We start from the raw sequence: 18349 nt of genomic DNA, 5'->3' as shown, positions 1-18349 counted from the left end.
GCACCTGCCAGGCCGGACGCGGGGGGCGCGGCGCCGGGACCACCGCCCCGCGCCGCCGCCACGTGGGAGCCGCGAGACCCCAGCACTCCACTTGCGCGGAGGGCTGCCCGCCTTCGCCCCACGCGAGGCCCCGCCCCCGACGCCCAGGCCCCGCCCCTCCCCGCCCAGCCCGCCTTCGCCCCACGCGAGGCCCCGCCCCCGACGCCCAGCCCCCGCCCAGCCCGCCTTCGCCCCACGCGAGACCCCGCCCCCGGCGTCCAGGCCCCGCCCCACCGCCCGTCCCGACGCCGCAGCAAGAACGCGCCCCGCCAGGCTCCGCCCCTGCCGGGCGAGGTCTGTCCCTCTCGCCGCCTGTCTTCTGGAGGTAAGTCAGTCCTGCGGTCCGTGCCCGGGGTTTGCTCTTATCGGCGCCCACCTTGGTCGGATCGCCTGTGAACACGCACCGGGCGCTCCTGCAGCCATGCTGCCAGGGTAGACGCCAGGTCCTGAAGTGACACTGGAGAGCAGGGTGCATGGGGAGGGGGAGCGGGGTCCGGTGGGGCTGGGGTCTGGCGGGGCGGGGGAGGGGCTTTCCGGGGCTCGAGGTCGGCGCGTGCTGGTGGCGTCAGAGCGTTCAAGTGCGCCCGCGCGTGCGCACCTGCGCATTGGCTGCCTCCCGGGGCATGCTGGGAGTCCCGGCGCTGGGGCGCCCCGGGCGCGCGCCGGCTCTGCGCGCGCCTCGGTTCTCCGCGCGGCCTCTCGAGGCTCGGCGGGAGCCCGCGGTCTGTCGGCGCCCGGAGCGGGGTCGCGCGAGTGCGGGGGAGGCTGCTGGGCTGCGCAGCATTTCCGGCGGGCGGTGGCTGGGAAGGACCCCCGAACCGGGGAAGCCCCGCTCTGGGGCGGTGTGCGGGGCGGTCCCGCGGGAGGGCGGGTCGCGGTCTGGAGGGCCGCTGCGTGGCTCGGCTGCGCTCTGGCAGTTGCGCGGTGTGACCGGGAAGGCTACACTGTGTGGGGCGCCTGCCTGGCCCGGGTCGTGATCCCAGGGTCGTGGGGGGGGACGGGGGTGTCCCACATCGGGCTCCCGGCCAGGTACGGAGTCTGCTGCTCTCCGTCCCTGATGAAGTTCTGGAACCTAGGTCAGGTTCGGTGGGCTGAGGTCCGGAGCCGATGACCAAGAAAGAATTCCTGAGACCTCTTGGGTGCAAAATGGTGGTTTATTAAAGCCCGGGAACAGGACCCGTGGGCAGGAAGAGCTGCTGCCCCATTGTAGGGTCGGCAGGTTATGTACCCCGCGGTTGGGGGGATGGGGAAGGGACGGGAGGTTTCAGCAGAGTTCTCACGTGTTCGGGAGGGCCTGCGAGGGGCCCGGGGGAGGCCTTGCCCTTAGGGCCTGATCAGTGTCTTTAGGTCAGGCACTAACATCAAGGTAGCTGGGAGGTCCTTGGTGGGGTGTTAGGGTCCTGCGATCATTTACCTTCCCTTCTAGCTCGGCCTCCTCCAGTGTATGGTGAGCAGGGAGACCTGAGGCCTTCAGGAACTGAGAGTTATTTGCCTCTGGAAATTTGTGCGATTGTGTCGCGCTCTCCCTGCCTGCAGAGATGACGCAACACCAGCACACACACGTGTCGATGCACAAGCTCGTGTTTATTCCCTGGTCGATCTTTCTCCTTCCTCCCGTGGGGAAGGTCCCATGCCTTATATAGGGCATAACAGCCAATCACAGAGGCGTTCACGTGAACAGGAGGTATCTGGGGCTCGTAGGCAGTGGTGGCATACGGTGTTCATGTGACAAGCACGAGGTCCTGTGTGGCCAGGGTAGGCTGTCCGTGCTGCTCGGTCTATGTACCCGGCGCCATCTTAGGGGCACGACCCCGACACTATTGATAAGGTAACCTCCCTGTTTAGGTCTCTAGGACATCTGTAGAGCAAGGGAGATTGCTGTCCCGCAGGATTGCGATCCCTGCAAGTTAACTATTTATCGTTTTATGGCGGTCAGGTGCCTGAGGAACGCTACACAGATTACGGAGGGGAGCGGGTGAAGAGGGGGTGCAAGGCGCCAGCTTTGCTTTGTCCTCAGCCAGCCTCCTGCTCCCTCATCACCTCCGCCTGCCGCTCCCCTGCCGCTGCACTCGCTCTTTCTCTGTCAAGCAAGTAAATAGAATATTTAAAAAACAAGGTTTTTACAGAGTTAGATTGTGTTTGTTACTGGTCGGTGTACCTGTGTATTCATGTACACATTGTCCGCGCAGCTCCTCCGAAGTGGAAACCACAGTTCATCGGGTGTCGGTTTCCTGCCGCCGCTGTGACCCGTTGTCACGGAGTCTCTTACTTTACGGTTCTGGAGCTCCGAAGTGGGAAATGGGCGCTAGGGAGTTAAATCCAAGTATCCGTGGGCCTGGTTCCTTCCGCAGTTTCCAGGGGAGAACCTGCTGCTGGGCCTGGCCCGGCTTGTAGAGGCTGCCTTCCCTGGTCACATCTCTCTGATTTTGACCTTTTGCCTCCCTTTTGTAAGGACCTTAGGACTACTTTGGGCCTACCCAAGTCATCCAGGACAATCTTCCATCTCAAAACCCTTACTTAGTCACACTGCAAAGACTCCTTTGCTGGGTAAGGTAGAGATTTGGACATACTCTATCTACCATTACAAATGTTTCTTTTAAGAAAACATTGTGAGCACAGAGGAGTAGGAGCACATACTGAGATGTCAGAGCCTTTGTTTCTGGAATGTGGGCACGCTAGGGCTTTCCATTTTCTTTTTTCTTAAAGATTTCATTTATTTATTTGAGAGAGAGCAAGAGAATGAGCTGGAACAGAGGGAGAGGGAGAAGCAGGCTCCCCATTGAGCGGGGAGCCTGATGTGGGGCTCAACCCCAGGACCGTGGAATCATGATCTGATCCGAAGGCAGAGGCTTAACCCACTGAGCCACCCAGGCACCCCTCTAAATAAATAAATCTTAAAAAAAAAAAAAAAAAAAGTTAGTAAAAAGTTCAGCCTGACAACTTGACTTGCTCAGAGGAGCTCATGGTGGCCCTGGGGTGGTTGCCTCTGCCTTAGCCCGCCTCTCTGAATCCACTGGGTTCTCTGGGACCCCTGGCCCTGCACTGGTGGCCCAGACCCCCTTGTCCATTGGGAGCCCAGCAAGTTACCCAAGCAAGGATTGACCCAGCCAAATATTCTCCCGGATTGAATAACCCTCGCTTTATTTCCCTAGAGAACCTAATCCCCAGGCAACAGGTCAGCTCCCAGTGTCCTCAGCCCCCATCCCATACTGTGCTGCTCCCTGGTGATCGCAAAGATGGGGTCAGGTCTGCAGTGAGCACCTGTGTTTATGAAACTGAACACCAAGGCACCTCCCTCCCCGCCTGCCCCAGCCCCGGGGCCTCAGCCCCCAGAGGCTCGCTGGCGCTGGGGAGGAGACCTACCTGACCTCTGCCCTGGCCCTCCAGCACTCATTCCCGACTTGTTTTTAATCCTGCGTTACCCCCTGCCCTGCACTTTCCGCATTGTAAATGCTATTAATTTATTTTTGGATTTCATGCGTTCCCCGCATTGGACTGTGAGCTCCGCGGGGCCCGAGGCCTTCGCTCTGCCTTGCTCACCAGCGTGGCCCAAGCGCCCGGCATAGCGCTCGGCACTCAGGAGGTGCTGGGTTAGCCGCGAGGCCGTGAGCGCCTCCGTGCCGAGGACGCATCCGGCAACCCCGCTCCAGCCCGTGTCCAAGTCCGCGCGCAGCCTCCGCCGGTGCGCCCGGGAGCGCGGGCGCGCGAGCTCCGCTGTGCGCGCCCGGGCCGGGGGCGACCTCGTCAGGCGGACGATGCAGAAAGCCCCCGGCCCCCCTCAGGGGTTTTCCAAACACGGCCTTGTCCCGCCTGTTGATGAAACCCGAAGTGCCCTCGAAGCTCTTTCCCTGCGGGCCGCGGTGTTCCTAGCGGGCAGAGGTCCGGGTTCCCTCCTTGGGATGCCGGCGCTCGCGTGAGGGCCCGCACGTCCGCGGAGCGCCCTGCCCGGTGGTGCGGCTCCTGCGCCCTGGGGGTCCCCCGGGTCCCCCCTCCCCCCGCGCTCCGCCGGCGTCCCGGGCCGTCCCCGGCCTTCCGCCCCGCCCGCGGCCCGCCCCAGCGCGTGACCCCGCCCCGGGACGTAGGGCCGACCGCACCCCAGGCCCCACGGAAGCCGCGGCTCGGGGGCTCGGCGGCCGGTGAGCGGCGCGGGGCCGGGGCGCCGGGGGGCGGGCGCGGGGAGCGGGGAGCGGGGCGGGTGGGCGGCGGGTGCCTGCGCGCGGGGTCCCAGCGGCCGCTCGCTCGCGGGGTGTCCCCGCGCCGGCCCGGGACACATGCGCAGTCTCCGGCGCGCGCGGAGGTGGGTGGCGGCCCTGGGCGGCCTCGGGCGGACCCCGGCGCGTCCCTGGCCGCCGCCCGCGCCTCGCACAGGTAACCGCGCGCTCCGCCGCCGCCTGCGCGGGGCTCAGCGGGCCCGAGACGCCCCTGCCCTGCGGTCCGGCTCGGCGCGGGCCGAGGGCACCAACACCCTGCTCCTGGCCTCGGGGCGCGGCCCTTTCTCGCACGCGAAAGCCTTCAGCGCCCTTCGGGGCCTTGGGGAGCAGCCCAGCTGCTGGGGGTCTCGATTCCGGGGGAAACAGGGAGTCGCGGCGCCTCTTCGGCTTCCTGGGGTTCTCCAAGGGGTCCGTGACGCACAGAGGTTCAGAAGAGCCCCCGAGCCCCGGTGCCGGCGAAGAGGTTTCCGCAGGGTCTGGTCGAGCCCGGGGCGGCGTGTGCGGGCGTCCGGCGGCCCCGTCCGGCTTCCCCGCCCGCGTTCTTAACCTCGGGCCGCCGGGGCAGAGCCCGACCCGGGTCGGCGGGCCGCACCGCGAGGGAGGGTCCCGCTGAACTCGCCCGTCCGTCCCGTTCTCCGGGGGCGATGACGCAGGGCTCTGGACTGGGGGATTTACTGACCACACCCGGGGCTCCGGGGCAGGCGGGTCTGGGTTTTGCTCACGTGGCCAGGGCAGTGGGCTGGGCAAACTCTGGCTTCCTACTTGGGTTGCTTGTGGGACCGGGCCCGTTGCGGGACCTCCGACCCTCAGTCTTTCCCGCTGGCCCATCAGTGAGGGTGTGCACTGGGGCATCTCGTCTGCTGGCTGGCACTCAGCCTTTACTGGTCTGGCCCCCCACTGGCTGTAGGCTCTGAACCCGCCTGGATGGAGGCGGGGAGTCCTCCCTTGAGCACGGCCAGGCCCCGCTAGGCACGGCCAGGAACACAGATGAGGCAGTGTTCCCAGGAAGCTGCGGTTTCAGGGAACCAGCAGCCTCTGCGGGCTTCAGTCAGCGTTTGCCTCGGCTTTTCTAAAGGGCGGCTGAATGGCACTGTTTCCGGGTGTGGATCCTTCCCGGGCTTTCTGATGACGCTTGAATGAAACCCAGCTCTCTGGCTCCCACCTTCAGGGCCTCGGGACACCCCTGTGCAGTCAGCGTCCACGTGGAACTCTGGTACGCTGGACAGTTAATCACTTCTTGGGGCTCTGTGCTGCCCCTGGTGAGGTGTTTCAGGGCATGTGACCTGCTCCCATGCCAGCCTCATTTGCCAAAGTCCTACCTGATTTCTCCGTGGGCCTGGGCTGACCCAGGGTGGGGCGGAGGACGTGTTCCGGCTTGTTGGGAGTCCCTGGGAAGGGACTGTGGACACAGAACCGAGTGGCCACCCGTGCGGGCAACACCAGAGTGCAGGCCAGTGGGCCTGGGGTCTCCACTTTCCTTCCTCAGCCCATTCCAGGGCAGTCGACCTGTGGCTGGTGGCCCTTGAGGAGCTGTTAGCCGGCCGCAGGCACCTGTCCTCCCGCCAGCTGCTTCAGGGTGGCGAGGCTCAGGCCCGAGCTCCTTCAATGCCAGGTGGGGGGGGGGCGCATCTGGCCGGGTGAGGCTGCAGCACTGCTCCCCTTGCTGGCTCTTGTGCCCCACCAGGTGGGGTCTCCACACCGTGGTGTCGCCAGGCAAGTGAGAGATTGCGGCTTCAGATGGCCAGCACTGGCCTTGGCACTCCTGGGTAGGCAGGGCCCACAGGGCGGAGTGCAGGAGGCTGAGACGTGAGGCTGCTGCTGTTCTTCTGTGGTGGCCTTTGTCCGGGGAGCCCAGGGGCTGCAGCCTCCCTTTGCCTGCCCCGATTTGTGCTCCTGGGGGCTGAGGTGGAGAAGGGCACTGGCCAGGGGAGTGGCACTGGCTTCTGAAACACCAGCAGCCCCCCCCCCCCCGCCTTGGGGGTCCTGTTACGACTCCTTTCTGTCTGCTGGCTCTCTGGCCTGTCTCGTACTGAGAGTCTGGCTGAGATGTTCTCCTTCCTCTGTCTTCTGTCTAGAAAACACTTGGACTCGAACCATGAACCTCGACATCCAGTGTCAGGAGCTGAGTGACGCCCGGTGGACAGAGCTCCTGCCTTTGATGCAGCAGTACGAGGTGGTCAGGTAGAAGCTAGCCGCTTGGGGTGCGGGCGCGGGCATGGCGCACGGGCTCCCCCTCCCACTGCCGCCGGGCTGCGAAAGCACTGTTTATGGACTCGCTGTGAATTGTACATGATTTTCACACGCACGAGATGTTACTGTACTTCCTTCCCACTCTCTGAAAACATCAGCCTCTTCCTGGCTGAGGCGGGGTGGCCCGGGCTTGGCATGGAGGCTCTGAGGGCCTGTCCCCTTGCTGCAGGGCGCCGGGGTGCAGCCCTGCTGGCGGTGGGCTGGGAAATGGAGTCAAGACTGGGTTTGGTTGTTGAGCTCTCCCGCGTGGCCCTCTGAGGCACAGGGTCCTTTTCCCAGCATTTCCGCTGTTCGGTTTCCTTGCGGAGATAGACGGGCTTTCCTGCGCGGACGGTGCCCCACGGGAAGGCGCGGGGAGCACGGGGCCCCACACGGGCCCCTGGTGGTGCCCAGCCTGCAGCAAAAGCCTCCTGAGATAATCCACACACTTCTCTGCTGCTTTTCTTTAAGTTTATTTTTTAAAATAACCTGTATGCCCCCTGTGGGGCTTGAACTCACCACGCCGGATCAAGGGTCATTCATGGGAGGAGCCGCCCAGGAACCATCCCTCCCCCAGGTTGAGCTCTTGGTCCACGAACAGGCCAGGACATGCCGTGTGGTGACCTGGTGTCCTGTCCACAGGCTGGATGACTGTGGTCTCACGGAGGAGCGGTGCAGGGACATCCGCTCTGCCCTCCAGGCCAACTCCTCCCTGACCGAGCTGAACCTTTGCTCTAACATGCTGGGCGACGGCGGGGTGCGCCTGGTGCTCCAGGGCCTGCAGAGTCCGGCCTGCAAGATCCAGAAGCTCAGGTGAGCCGGCGTGACCCATGTGGTCCCGGGGCATGCCCCATCCCTGGCTCAGGTCCAAACCTGCTTGGACAGTCCTGGAGCGTTGGGGGCCCTTCCTGCCTTGGCCGAGGCCCCCGGTTCCCCGAGAGGTGTGGTCGTGCCACAACCCCGCCTGTCATTCCTGAATGCATGGCCCAGCTTCCTCTGGACCTCACAGTGCCTCGAGCAGCCCCATTGTGCTCCCAGGAGACCCCAGATCCCTGGCCCTCTTATGGGGCTGTGCTTGGTGGGCTCCCTTGGGTACGGGATTGGCCAGAGCTGACGGGGGCCGTGCTGATGGCCAGCTTGGCTGTACTCCAGCCTCGAGAACTGCTGCCTGACCAAAGCCGGCTGTGGGGTCCTGCCCGACGTGCTGCGCTCCGTGCCCACCCTGCGGGAGCTGGACCTCAGCAACAACCCGCTGGAGGACGCGGGCCTGCAGCTGCTGTGCGAGGGCCTCCTGGACCCCCAGTGCCACCTGGAGAACCTGCAGTGAGTGTGTGACAGACCACCCCCCACCCTGGGCTGCGGGGAGCCGTGAGGAAGGAGCTCTTGGGAGACCGCCGCCAGCTGTCCTGGGTGTTGCCGGGACCATGGGCCGACACCAAGAGTGGGCCTGGCAGCCCACAGCAAGCACCCATGGGCCGGGCGAGGGAGGCTGGTGTCTCTCTCCCAGCTCTAGGGCATCCTGGGCACAGTGCGGGGGCTCCTGGGCTGGGAGCCTCCAAGGAGATGGCCCCTTTGTCATGGCTGCATGGTCCTGGCCCTGCTGCCCACCCCCACCCCCCGCCCGGTCTCATGGGCCCCGCAGCCTGGGGCCGGAGAGGCCATCCTGGCAGTGCTCCCTGGGCTGGAGTTCTGACCCCCGCCCATCCCCAGTCTAGAGTACTGCAACCTGACAGGCGCCAGCTGTGCGTCCCTGGCCTCAGCGCTCAAGGCCAAGCAGCACTTCAAGGCGCTTGTGGTGAGCAACAATGAGCTTGAGGAGGCCGGCGTGCGGGTGCTGTGCCAGGGCCTAGTGGACTCTGCCTGCCAGCTGGAGACGCTCAGGTAAGTGCTGGGCCTGGCTGGGGGGGGGGGGGGCGGGGGGCAGTGGGTGCTGCAGGGCTGTCTCCCCAGCCCAGCCGGCCCTCCTGTGCTTCCAGGCTGGAGAACTGCGGCCTCACGGCAGCCAGCTGTGAGGACCTATGTGGGGTTGTGGCAGCCAAGCCCTCGCTCCAGGTTCTGGACCTGGGGGACAACAAGCTGGGTGACCAGGGCATCGCCACGCTGTGCTCCAGCCTGCTGCACGCCAGCAGCCAGATCCGGGTCCTGTGGTGAGTGTGCCCCCGGCCTGCACCCTTGGGGCCGTGGCCTCGGGGCCCCTGCCGTGACCTGTCCCCCGGGCCTGCAGGCTCTGGCACTGTGACATTACCACCACGGGCTGCAGAGACCTGTGCCGCGTCCTCAGGGCCAAGCAGAGCCTGAAGGAGATGAACCTGGCGGACAACGTGCTGGGGGACGAGGGGGCCCGTCTGCTGTGTGAGAGCGTCCTGGAACCCGGCTGCCAGCTGCAGGCCTTGTGGTGAGTGCGGCCAGGTGGTGGCTGGGGCCCCAGGGGCCCCAGGGCTGCGGTGGCTTGTGTCTGGGGGCCAGGCCTCTGCGAGGGGGTGGGGAGGAGTAGGGCGCTGGCTGTCTTTGGAAGGTGGGGGTCGGGGGCTTCCTGCTCGGGCCCCCGGGGGCCTCGGAGAGCGCCTCGAGCTGTGGGCCCGGCTGCCGGCTATCTCCCAGGATGAAAACCTGCAGCTTCACGACCGCCAGCTGCGCCTCCTTCGGAGAGATGCTGGCCCAGAACAAGCACCTCATGGAGCTGCACCTGAGCTGCAACAAGCTAGGCGACGCGGGCGTCCGGGAGCTGTGCGAGGGTCTGCGCCAGCCGGGTACCGTGCTGCGCGAGCTGTGGTGAGCGCGCCGGGGGCGTGGGGCGAGTCGTGCTCCCCACAACGCGTCGTGGGCCAGTCTCCGCGGTCGTCTGCTCTCTGCTTCTTACTGTGGCTTCTGGGTGAGGGGTCGGCTTGGGCAGAGGGCGGAGGTGGACAAGCGGCGCTGGGCCTGCCCTTCCTGGTCCTCACCCTGGAGGCCTGGAGCCTCTGTGCACCTTGTACCTGCACCCCTGCTCTTCTGCCTCTGGTTGCCTCCTTGGCAGCTCACTGTCCAGCCAGCCAGCTCCCAAAGCCCTTGAGGAGGGGAGGGGTCGGATGAGGCCCTCTGGTGCCCTCCCGTCTGTCCAGGGAGGTTTGGGCCCTGGGTCCAGGTGGTGTGAGGTCAGTGTGACCATTGTGCCCACGGAGGGGAGCTGTGTGCTCCTGTTGCCTTTGGCGGGCCCTCTGTACCCGGCCAACAGCACGACTCTAGGAGCTCCCAAGCTTGAGGTCTGGGGGACAGGCCGGACCCCGTTGCTCCACACATGCTGTGCTGCGGACCCCCCCATCACCCTGTGATTAGCAGGAGGCCCTTTTGTCCTGACCCGTGCCCGGTCTTGGCCCAGGATCGGGGACTGCGATGTGGGTGACGAGGGCTGTGCCAGCCTGGCCTCGCTCCTGCTGGTCAACTGCAGTCTGCGGGAGCTGGACCTCAGCAACAACTGTATGAGCGAGGAAGGCATCCGGTGGCTGATGGAGAGCGTGGAGCAGCCCGGCTGCATGCTGGAGCAGCTGGTGTGAGTGCCGTGTGCGGGGAGGGGGGAGGCTGGAGGGGCACAGTCCCCACAAGATCCTGACCCTGCGTTCCGGTGCCCACAGCCTCTACGACATCTACTGGTCCGAGGAGATGGATGATGACCTGCAGGCCCTGGGGGAGCGCAAGCCCGGCCTGAGGATCATCTCCTGAGCCCGGCCGCGCCCTCCCGGGGGCCTCCGAGCTTTGAACCAAGAGATGCTCTCAGCTCACTAATGCAAGAAAGTTCTAGACACTTTATTAAAGCACTTTTTTTGGCAGGAGGAGTGTTGTCTTTTCTGTGGGGCCCCCACCAGGCCTGGGTCGTAAGTGTGTTTCCACTGGGGCTGTCCCACAGCAAGCACGCACCCGTGCCTGGGACGGCCGCCTCCCTCCCGCCGGCCTGGCCGTCCCTCTGCACGGCTCCGACCCGAGCGCACAAATACAGCAGTGGCCCCAGGTACCCGCTCCCCCGTCACCCTGGGCAACCCCTGTGCTGAGGGCAGGACCAGGCTGAGGCTGGAGGCTGGTGAGGATGATGCAGGGCCGCAGGCCTCCGGCACCGGTGCACTTGTTCTGTTTGCTCATGACGGCCCCCACGCCCTCCTCCCCACCTCAGACGCAGGGCCTTTGACTCTCTCTTTCCTCAGGGGACCAGTCCCATGACCCCTGGCCCCGTGCCCACCTGTTTGTGGGGTCAGACAAAACCTCCCTGGGTGAGGTTTTTCTCAGCCATTGGGGTGTCCGCACTCCCCGTGAGATGCAGCTGGGGCCTTGGGGTGGCCGGCATGGACACCCAGGGCCTCAGAGTGGCCGGGGCCCAGAGAGCAGAGAAAGGCACAGTTATGCCTGTGATCTGGAGGGAGGAAACCACTGCCCAGGGCCAGCCCAGCCACACTCGTCACCCCAGAGCAGCCTCAGCAACACGCAGCCCCCGTGCCCACACCCCTCCACACCGTGTTCACACACGCGCACATCTGGGACAGGCCACCTTCCGCCCCGCCCCGCAGGGCCCCACTATGCGCATGGGAAAAAGGAGGGTCTGACCCCATGGGCCGAGGGGCTCCCGGTGGTCGGGAGCTACATCAGTTTGGGGCCGGCACCCCCTCGCTCTCCGGTTCCATGGGCCCCGGGAGGTCTTCGGGCTCAGGCAGGTGTCCGTCCACATGGCTCATGGCTGTGCTCTGGTCGCCCCTGCTCTGTTGCTGCTGCCGCCGCGTCTCCTTATACCTCAGGGTGATGTCCCTGGGGACAGCGGGAGCCAGGTCACCGCCAGCTGGCCCACGGAGGTCCTGAGAAGCTGCCCCTCACAGGGATGCTCCCAGAGTTACAGGGAGGGACCCCATGACCCAGATGCCAGCTGACCTGGCCTGGGAGACAGCCCACACCCTTACCGCAAGAAGAAGCGCCAGACAGTCCAGGTGAGCACGAGCACGGAGCCGAGTGTCCAGCACTGCGAGATGTAGAAGGGCAGGGACAGCGTGAGCGTGTGCGGGTCGTACTTGATGACAATGAGCAGCTCCGTGGCCGTGATGGCCGCCACCAGCCAGGCCTGCTGGCCTAGCTTCTTGTGGGGCTTCCTGCGGGGGGAGGGCACTCGGCTGAGGGCGCTGTCGCTGGGCCCCAGGGGCGGCAACGCGGAGGGGGCCGGGGCCCACCCCACCCGTCCGGGGCCCTCACGGGTCGTCCATGAAGTCATAGATCTCCCGCATGGCCACACCGCCCACGTTGACGAAGAACACGAGCCGCAGGAGGACGAGGGAGTGCTCGGGGGGCAGCCACAGCACGAACTTCAGGTAGAACGTGTTCAGTTCTGCCAACAGAAACTGGGAGACACAGGAGAGTCGGTGGCAAGCCGGGCTGCCCGGCGGGCGCGCGCAACACGGGCCGGCCTTACCACCAGGATGATGCCGCACACGGCCAGCCAGCGCCGCAGGCTGGAGGCCGGCTTCCACTCGAAGCGGACCCAGCTGTAGGGCGTGAACTGGAAGGCGATCCTCTTCATCTTGCCCCTGGGAGCACAGGGCCCCGTCACCCTGTGGAGCCTCTGTCCCCCAGGCAGCCATGCCAGGTGCTTGGAGCCCAGTGGCTGCTCCCTCCCTGTGACCCCGCCTGCTGCCCCGGGCCCCATGACGGATGAGTGGGGAGACCCCTGCTGCCCAGTGCCCCGCCGGGTCTGTTCCCAGACCGCTGCTTCCGATCCCAAAGGAAAGGGATGGTAAGGAGAGCAGCCCTGGGGCACGAAGGGCAGCTGACCGCAGGCTTCCTGGCCACCACTGGGGCCCTGGGGGGCGGATCTGGTGAGCAGAGACGCGGGCAGAACCCTGGTCCACTGCCCCTCCCCCCAAAAGGCGCACTGGCGTCACCTCCAGACCCCACGGGGACACCCTGGCCCCCAGGGAGCAGGGCAGCTGCTCAGGAGACGCACTTGTAGGTTGGAATGTTCCAGAGGCCCTGCCACTTGTACGTCTTCAGAGACAGCCACTCGAGGGTCTTCATGCCACAGTAGATGCCTAGCCCGTTGCAGACGAGCACGTCCATGATCCACTGCGGGCAGGAGCCGGCAGCGCAGGTGAGTGCCCTGCCCCCTCCCCGGGGGCCTCTGCACCTCCCCCCCAGGCAGCTGCGGCACCTACGTGATCCCACCAGCACTCGCTGAAGTTGGGCAGCTGGTGCTCCAGGCTGTACTCGAGGAACTCGAACATGACGCTCACGATGGTGCACATCCACCAGTCACGGATCATCAGGGTCTGCGGGCCGCAGCAGAGCATCAGACCAGGCCCGCTGGGGGGACATCCCCAGCGCCCTCCCGGGCGGGGCAAGACACTGCTGGTGCCAAGAACCAGCACAGGTTTGGGGCCACAGCCCCCAGGCCCTCACCCACCACGCTCTGGCTCTCGGAACAGCAGTACGCATCTGGGAAATGGGCTTGGAGCACAAGGCAGGCCCAGGGCGTCCCCCCGCCGAGGTCATCTTACCTTCAGGTACCAGCCAAGGAAGTGTGCTGGCACAAAGCCATCCAGCTTGTCCTGTGGGGGCCGGACAGCTGCCTCAGGTGCAGCCCACAGCCCCCAGTCTCTCGCTCCCACCACGTCCAGGCTGCTGGGACAGTCTTAGCCTTCCCAAGTGGCACTGGTTGGACCCGAGGGACAAAGCCATGGTCCCACGCACACGGTCAGCACGCCTTGACCACCGAGGAGAGCCGGTGCCCTCGTCAACGGGGTCCCCAGGGGAGTACGTGGCTGGGCCGAGACTACATGTTCAGGCTGGATGGCAGGGACCTGGGCCCTGGTGAGCTGGGCCGGTGCCCCACATGTGGGCTGCACGACCCCCGGGGCCCCCCTAACCCTCCTCCAAGTGGGTTGAGTTGAAGGGTGCCTTGGGTCTAGCAGGAGGGAGGCCAGGGCCATGCCATGTCTGATCTGCAGAATGACTGGGGTTCTAGAAACATCCAGGACAGGTCAGCAATACCCGGGCACCTGCCGAGCACTAGGCTCCTGGGCCCCGCCCATACCCAGACGTTGTGGAAGGGGTCGCTCTTGTTGTGTGGATCATAGATGAGGCAGTTTCCCCCGTAGTCCCTCTCGGGCAGTGGGACCCCCAGCCTAGGGTCCACGTACTTCAGAAACTGGCGGCCGTCCTGGACAGTCTGCAAGGCCAGAACCCTGGTTAGCGGGGCCAGACGCTGCTGGTGGCCATGGGAGCACCCGGCTAACTCCCGAAACCTCGAGCCATGTCTGTGGCTTGGGGCGTGTGGAAAACACCTCCACCGAGGGGAGGCAAACACTGTCTCTGCCGCCGTCCCCCCAACACAGGGTTGGGCAGACTGGGGGGTCCACGTGCAAGGTGATGCCCCACTCCCCTCACGCGGGGACACAGCTGGGGCACCCGTCTTGCCGCCTCCCCGCTCCACCTCCCCTCACAGAAGCAGCGCACCAGGACAGCTTTCCCAGACACGGGTGCCTGCGCTGGCAAATCGCTCCTTCTGGCCTTAGCGCTAAGGAGACTCCGGGGCCGCGTGGTCAGAGGCTGCCCCACCTGCAGGCTCAGACCTTCCCCTTCCTCGGGCGCTCTCTGGCCACCAGCTGGGGCCTTCGGTCCACAGAGAGGGATCCCAGGATGCCCACGGTCAGGACCCCGTCCCCCCGCTCCTGCCCCAAGTACCAGCCAAGGTAGGGAAGAAGCAGAGAGGGGGACGGAGGGGCAGAGGACACAGACCTGCATGGCATCATGTGACCACGGCCCCCCGTGCTACCCAGCTGCACTGCCTTGTCCTGCGATGGACCCTATCCCCCGCTTGGGGTCTCTGGAAATGACTCGCAGACCCTGACATCACTGACAACTGAAATCACCCCCATGCGGTTTCGGAAACCATGGGACGTGAGGCTGGACACTGCTGTGTCCCTGTGTCAGGACAGCAGGTCAGCAGGAGCCCAGGCCGGTGGGCATGGAACCTGGACAAGAGCTGAGAAGCCTCTGGAGGCTTAGCCTGCCATGGGGACACCCCACAGTGTGAGGTCACTCCCGAAATGCAAACAGAAGCAGGAGTCTCCACACACCGCCAACAGCGGCCACAATACAGATCCCGACGCGTGCAGGGGGCTGGGGGCTGTCCGGCTGCTCCTTATGGGTGACGTGTGCACGACTCACGGGCCCACAGCTGCACCCACGAGAGCCCGTCGCCGACAGCCCCGCTCTAGCAATGGCGCCGATGTCGCTGGCCACCCCACTCGGCAGAAGGATGCACGGGACCCAGACGCCCTTCAGGGGCCCCGGGGATAGAGGGGGAGCGGGTGGGTCGGTGGCTCTGGGGGACGCAGGGACGGGTGACCCAAGCTACGGCAGGCTTCTCCGCGCAGGTTGACAAACGCGGTACTGAAGAGGATAATGGGGCCACACCCAGAGAGGGACGAGAGCCACTGGCAGCTCCGAGGTTGTGCAGAATGACTTTGCAGACCGAGGTCACCATCGCAGCAGACCCCGGACCCAGCCGGCGAGGAACAGGAACGACAGACGCCAGTGCCCAGTCCTGACCCAAGGTTCACAGGGCGAGGGGTTTCCAACCTCCCTCTGAGCACACGGTGTGCCCGGACGGCAGCCCCCACAGCCTCTGCCCACTCCTCCGGGGGTGCAGCCTTGCTTCCCGCGGAAGCTGCGGAGGAGCGGATGGGCCACCCCATCTGACGGAGAAGCTGCTTACCTGGAAGAGTATGAAGATGAGGAAGAGCTCGTAGACCACGCTGACGCACAGCCAGAACCTCCAGTACGCTGCGGAGACGCGGGGTGCAGGCGTCAGGCGGGGCCCCGCAGCCCAGAGAGCGCCACCCGGGCCCGGCCTCCTCCCTGCCCTCCCGGTGGCCGGGCAGTCCTGGGTGGCGCCCCCCACCCCCGCCCCCGCCCCCGGCCATGCTTCCAGTCACACTGCGGACCTGTGGCTCAGCGAGTACGCAGTAACCTTCTGCCGATGCCGTTTATGGAGTTAAGAAAACCCACGGCCTAGGACGCAGTTTCTCCCACGTGGGCAGGACGTGGTTCCCCCCGGGGGTCCGCGGGAGGGGTCCCACCGACACGGTTTCTGACGTGAGCCCCACTGGATCCCCAGAGTAGACCGCACCTGGCTGTGGCAGCCGGTCTGGGGAAACGCCGCATTTGGGAGGGACGAGCCGTCCCTGGGGTGGTGCCCTTCTCAGCTGCTGGCGGGCCGAGCACACACGTGCTCCCCCAGAAAGAAACGAAATGTGACGTGACGGAGACGGCCCCTCGCTCGGCCACCCGCAGACAACACACGCGTGTGTCCCGTTGGCTTGTCGGGGCCGGCCAGACTGCCACAGAACGGAGAAGAAAGAAACTGTCCCTCTGGAGCCTCTGCGTAGCCAGGACCCCGTCTCTTCCAGAGCCGGGTTCCCGGAGCTCATGCGGAAAGCGGTTTCTCACCAGCAGGCGGTTACAAGGAGAGGAGTTATTCCTGGACCAACGTGCTAACTTCCACCTTCCGGAAATCTTGATAACCCTGTCTGATAAAGGCCTAAGATAGCTACTTTCCCTTTGCTTACTACCACTGTTCAAAAAAAACCCTAAGAGTTTGCTTTGAAAAACTCACTCCCCTTGAATAAAAAGGCTGGTGCTTGCCAAGGTGGGAGAGGCCCAGCCTGGCCTCTCTGCTGCAGGTGCAGGGCAGCCCAGCGCGGAGGAGCTCATGGGGCTCTGGCCTGCCCAGCACTCGGGGCCTGTGCCTCATCTGCTTGCAGGGGAAACAGCCCCAAGACCCAGGAGTGCCCAGGCTGGTGGGGACGGAAGCAGGAAGGCGGTCAGTTCTCAGGACGGTTTGTTGCAGGAATTCTGGGGCACGGGATCAAGAGTGGATGTGACACGCTGCCCTTGTGGCCCTCGGGTCTGGGAAAAGCTTGGCAAGTTGTCCCTGGACAAGGGCTGCAGCAGGACCTAAAAGGGCCTCTGAAAAGTGACTCAGGCCGCCTTCCCTGGAGCGCTCACCCCGCCACCGTGCGAAGGCACCTTCCTGTGACCCTGGGACACTGGATTTGTCTCCTCCCCGACCACTGCCCCCAGTCAGGGGCCGGCCATCGCCCACTACCTGCCACCCTTCACTTGTAGAGACCCCAGGGCCCAGATCCGCCCGCCCACCCCCAAACACCCGGCCGGCCGGCGCTGCGCCTCCTACATTCCACGTGAGCTCCTGGAGCCCCTGCCCCACCGGCCCGCTGACTTTCTCCCTTAGCAGCATGTCCAGCCGCCTCTGTGGCCCTGGCCACGCTCTGCTTTCTCTAGTGTTTGGAAGGAGCCACAGATGAGCGTGAAAATCATCAAGGCAAGAAGGCCTTTTCGAGCAGCCAGCCCGCCCCTCCCCGCACCCCCAGGGGGTCCTGCAGCGCCCGCACCCGCGCACCCTGCCGGCCCGAAGAGCCTTCCCTGGTTCCCCACAGCACGCTGCACAGGGCCACCTGGTCCTCCTGCCGACTCTAGGGGAGGAGGGGCTCCACAACAGGCTCCCACAGTTGTGACCGGCAGGGAACCCGTTTACCCGCAGCCTCCAAACTAAAGGAAGGCGGAGCCGAGCCCAGAACACAGGCTGGGAGAGGGCCCTCCGAGGGCGGGGGCCGGGCTGGCACTCACGCAGCCCACGGAGACCACAGGGGAGGGTTGCAGACGAGGCTGGCTGGCACCCGCACCGGACAGAGCACACGGGCCCCCGGGAGTCTAGAGGCCAAGCAGCTGTCCAGCCTCCAGCATGGCCCAGCACCCCCCGAGGGACCTGCCACGCCTGGAACCACTGACTCTGCCCAGTCCAGTAGGCACTCATCGCACGGGGACCTTGGCTCTGACTGTGGCGGCTTCAAACCTCTCTCTCTCTTCCCCCTATGCTGGCTGGGAGTTCAGAGCCTTCAGAGGCTGGTGACGGAGCCATGGGAAGCTGGGGGGCTGGGTGCCCCCCAGGCAGGCACCAGGAGGTGTCACCCACCATCAGCATCCCCAGCAGACACTGAGGGGGCAGAGCAGCAGGCCACATGGGTCCGGCTCACGGCCACAGCGCCCCGACCACTTCTGTGGGGTCGGTCCCACCACCGGCTTCCAGGGCGCCCCCCGCCCTGCCCCCCCCCCCCCCCCCCCCCCCGCGGGCCCGCCCCCCCCCCCCGCCTCCCGGGGCCCCCCCCCCCCCCCCCCCCCCCCCCCCGGCCCTGGCCTGCGGCTTCCACTCCCAGGGCCTGGTGTTAAACGAACGATCAGACCCACCCCAGACACACACGCAGAAATTCGCAGCACACGATGCTGCAGGCCTGGGGACACACCGTCGCACGTTGACGCTGGCCAGACAAGCACCCGTGAACGTCTGGCTGCCAAACACAGAATTACCAAGGGGACGTCTGCGCTAAGCTGAAGTGGGAAAGAAATGACAGAAAAGCCACCGAAGAGGGTCCCACTTTTTAAGCTGTGTATGTGTGTCGACTCCTAAAATCACATTAAAACCTAAAGTGGCTACTTTCTGTGGCTGATTTTTGTTTCTATTTAAAAATAGTTTTTTTATTTTTCCAATATTCCACAATGAATACCATCCCGTATTAACACAGAAAAGAAACATGTTACTAAGCCTTAAGACTTCAGGAAAACTCACCACGCCCTGTCCTCAGAGGCAGCCCCTCAACGAGGCTGGAGCCCTAGACAGCCTGGGCTGGGGGTAGGACCAGAGGCAGGACAGGGGAACAGGATAAGGGGGCAGGATTCAGGACAGGACCAGGGGCAGGATGGGGTCAAGGAGAACTGGGGACTGGACAGAGGGGCTCAGGACCAGGGATGGGACAGTGGGGGCAGGACAGGGTCGGGGCAGGACC

At 65.2% G+C, this 18349-nt stretch overlaps 2 protein-coding genes across 5 annotated transcripts in view; one reads left to right on the top strand and one right to left on the bottom strand.

Moving 5' to 3' along the window:
• The first annotated feature begins 257 nt into the window (after nt 1-257).
• On the top strand, nt 258-10288 carry RNH1 (ribonuclease/angiogenin inhibitor 1). 4 transcript variants are annotated; one of them, XM_059397592.1, is made up of 11 exons: nt 4087-4175; nt 5326-5463; nt 6326-6431; nt 7122-7292; nt 7632-7802; nt 8190-8360; nt 8456-8626; nt 8704-8874; nt 9081-9251; nt 9838-10008; nt 10091-10288. In XM_059397592.1, exons 3-11 carry the CDS (start codon nt 6346-6348, stop codon nt 10176-10178), a joined length of 1371 nt encoding a protein of 456 aa, XP_059253575.1. In that variant the 5' UTR covers nt 4087-4175; nt 5326-5463; nt 6326-6345; the 3' UTR covers nt 10179-10288. The 4 variants fall into 4 exon arrangements, with proteins under 4 accessions (XP_059253583.1, XP_059253575.1, XP_059253590.1 ...); XM_059397600.1 differs by lacking the exons at nt 4087-4175; nt 5326-5463 and adding an exon at nt 258-364; XM_059397607.1 differs by lacking the exon at nt 5326-5463.
• PTDSS2 (phosphatidylserine synthase 2) overlaps nt 10247-18349 on the bottom strand; it is a 29586-nt gene continuing 21483 nt past the window's right edge. The window contains exons 4-12 of the mRNA XM_059397616.1: nt 15205-15272; nt 13519-13653; nt 12983-13033; nt 12641-12754; nt 12433-12551; nt 11902-12016; nt 11685-11830; nt 11399-11584; nt 10247-11249 (exon numbers count right to left, since the gene is read on the bottom strand). Coding sequence (XP_059253599.1) covers nt 11090-11249; nt 11399-11584; nt 11685-11830; nt 11902-12016; nt 12433-12551; nt 12641-12754; nt 12983-13033; nt 13519-13653; nt 15205-15272 — 1094 coding nt within the window. The 3' untranslated portion in view covers nt 10247-11089. The remainder of the gene's footprint in view (nt 11250-11398; nt 11585-11684; nt 11831-11901; nt 12017-12432; nt 12552-12640; nt 12755-12982; nt 13034-13518; nt 13654-15204; nt 15273-18349) is intronic.

Source organism: Mustela nigripes, chromosome 1 (assembly GCF_022355385.1).
Source record: "Mustela nigripes isolate SB6536 chromosome 1, MUSNIG.SB6536, whole genome shotgun sequence".
Lineage (NCBI taxonomy): Eukaryota > Metazoa > Chordata > Mammalia > Carnivora > Mustelidae > Mustela > Mustela nigripes.
Note: the sequence above shows the minus strand (reverse complement) of the source record. Positions and strands in the feature narration are given on the sequence as shown.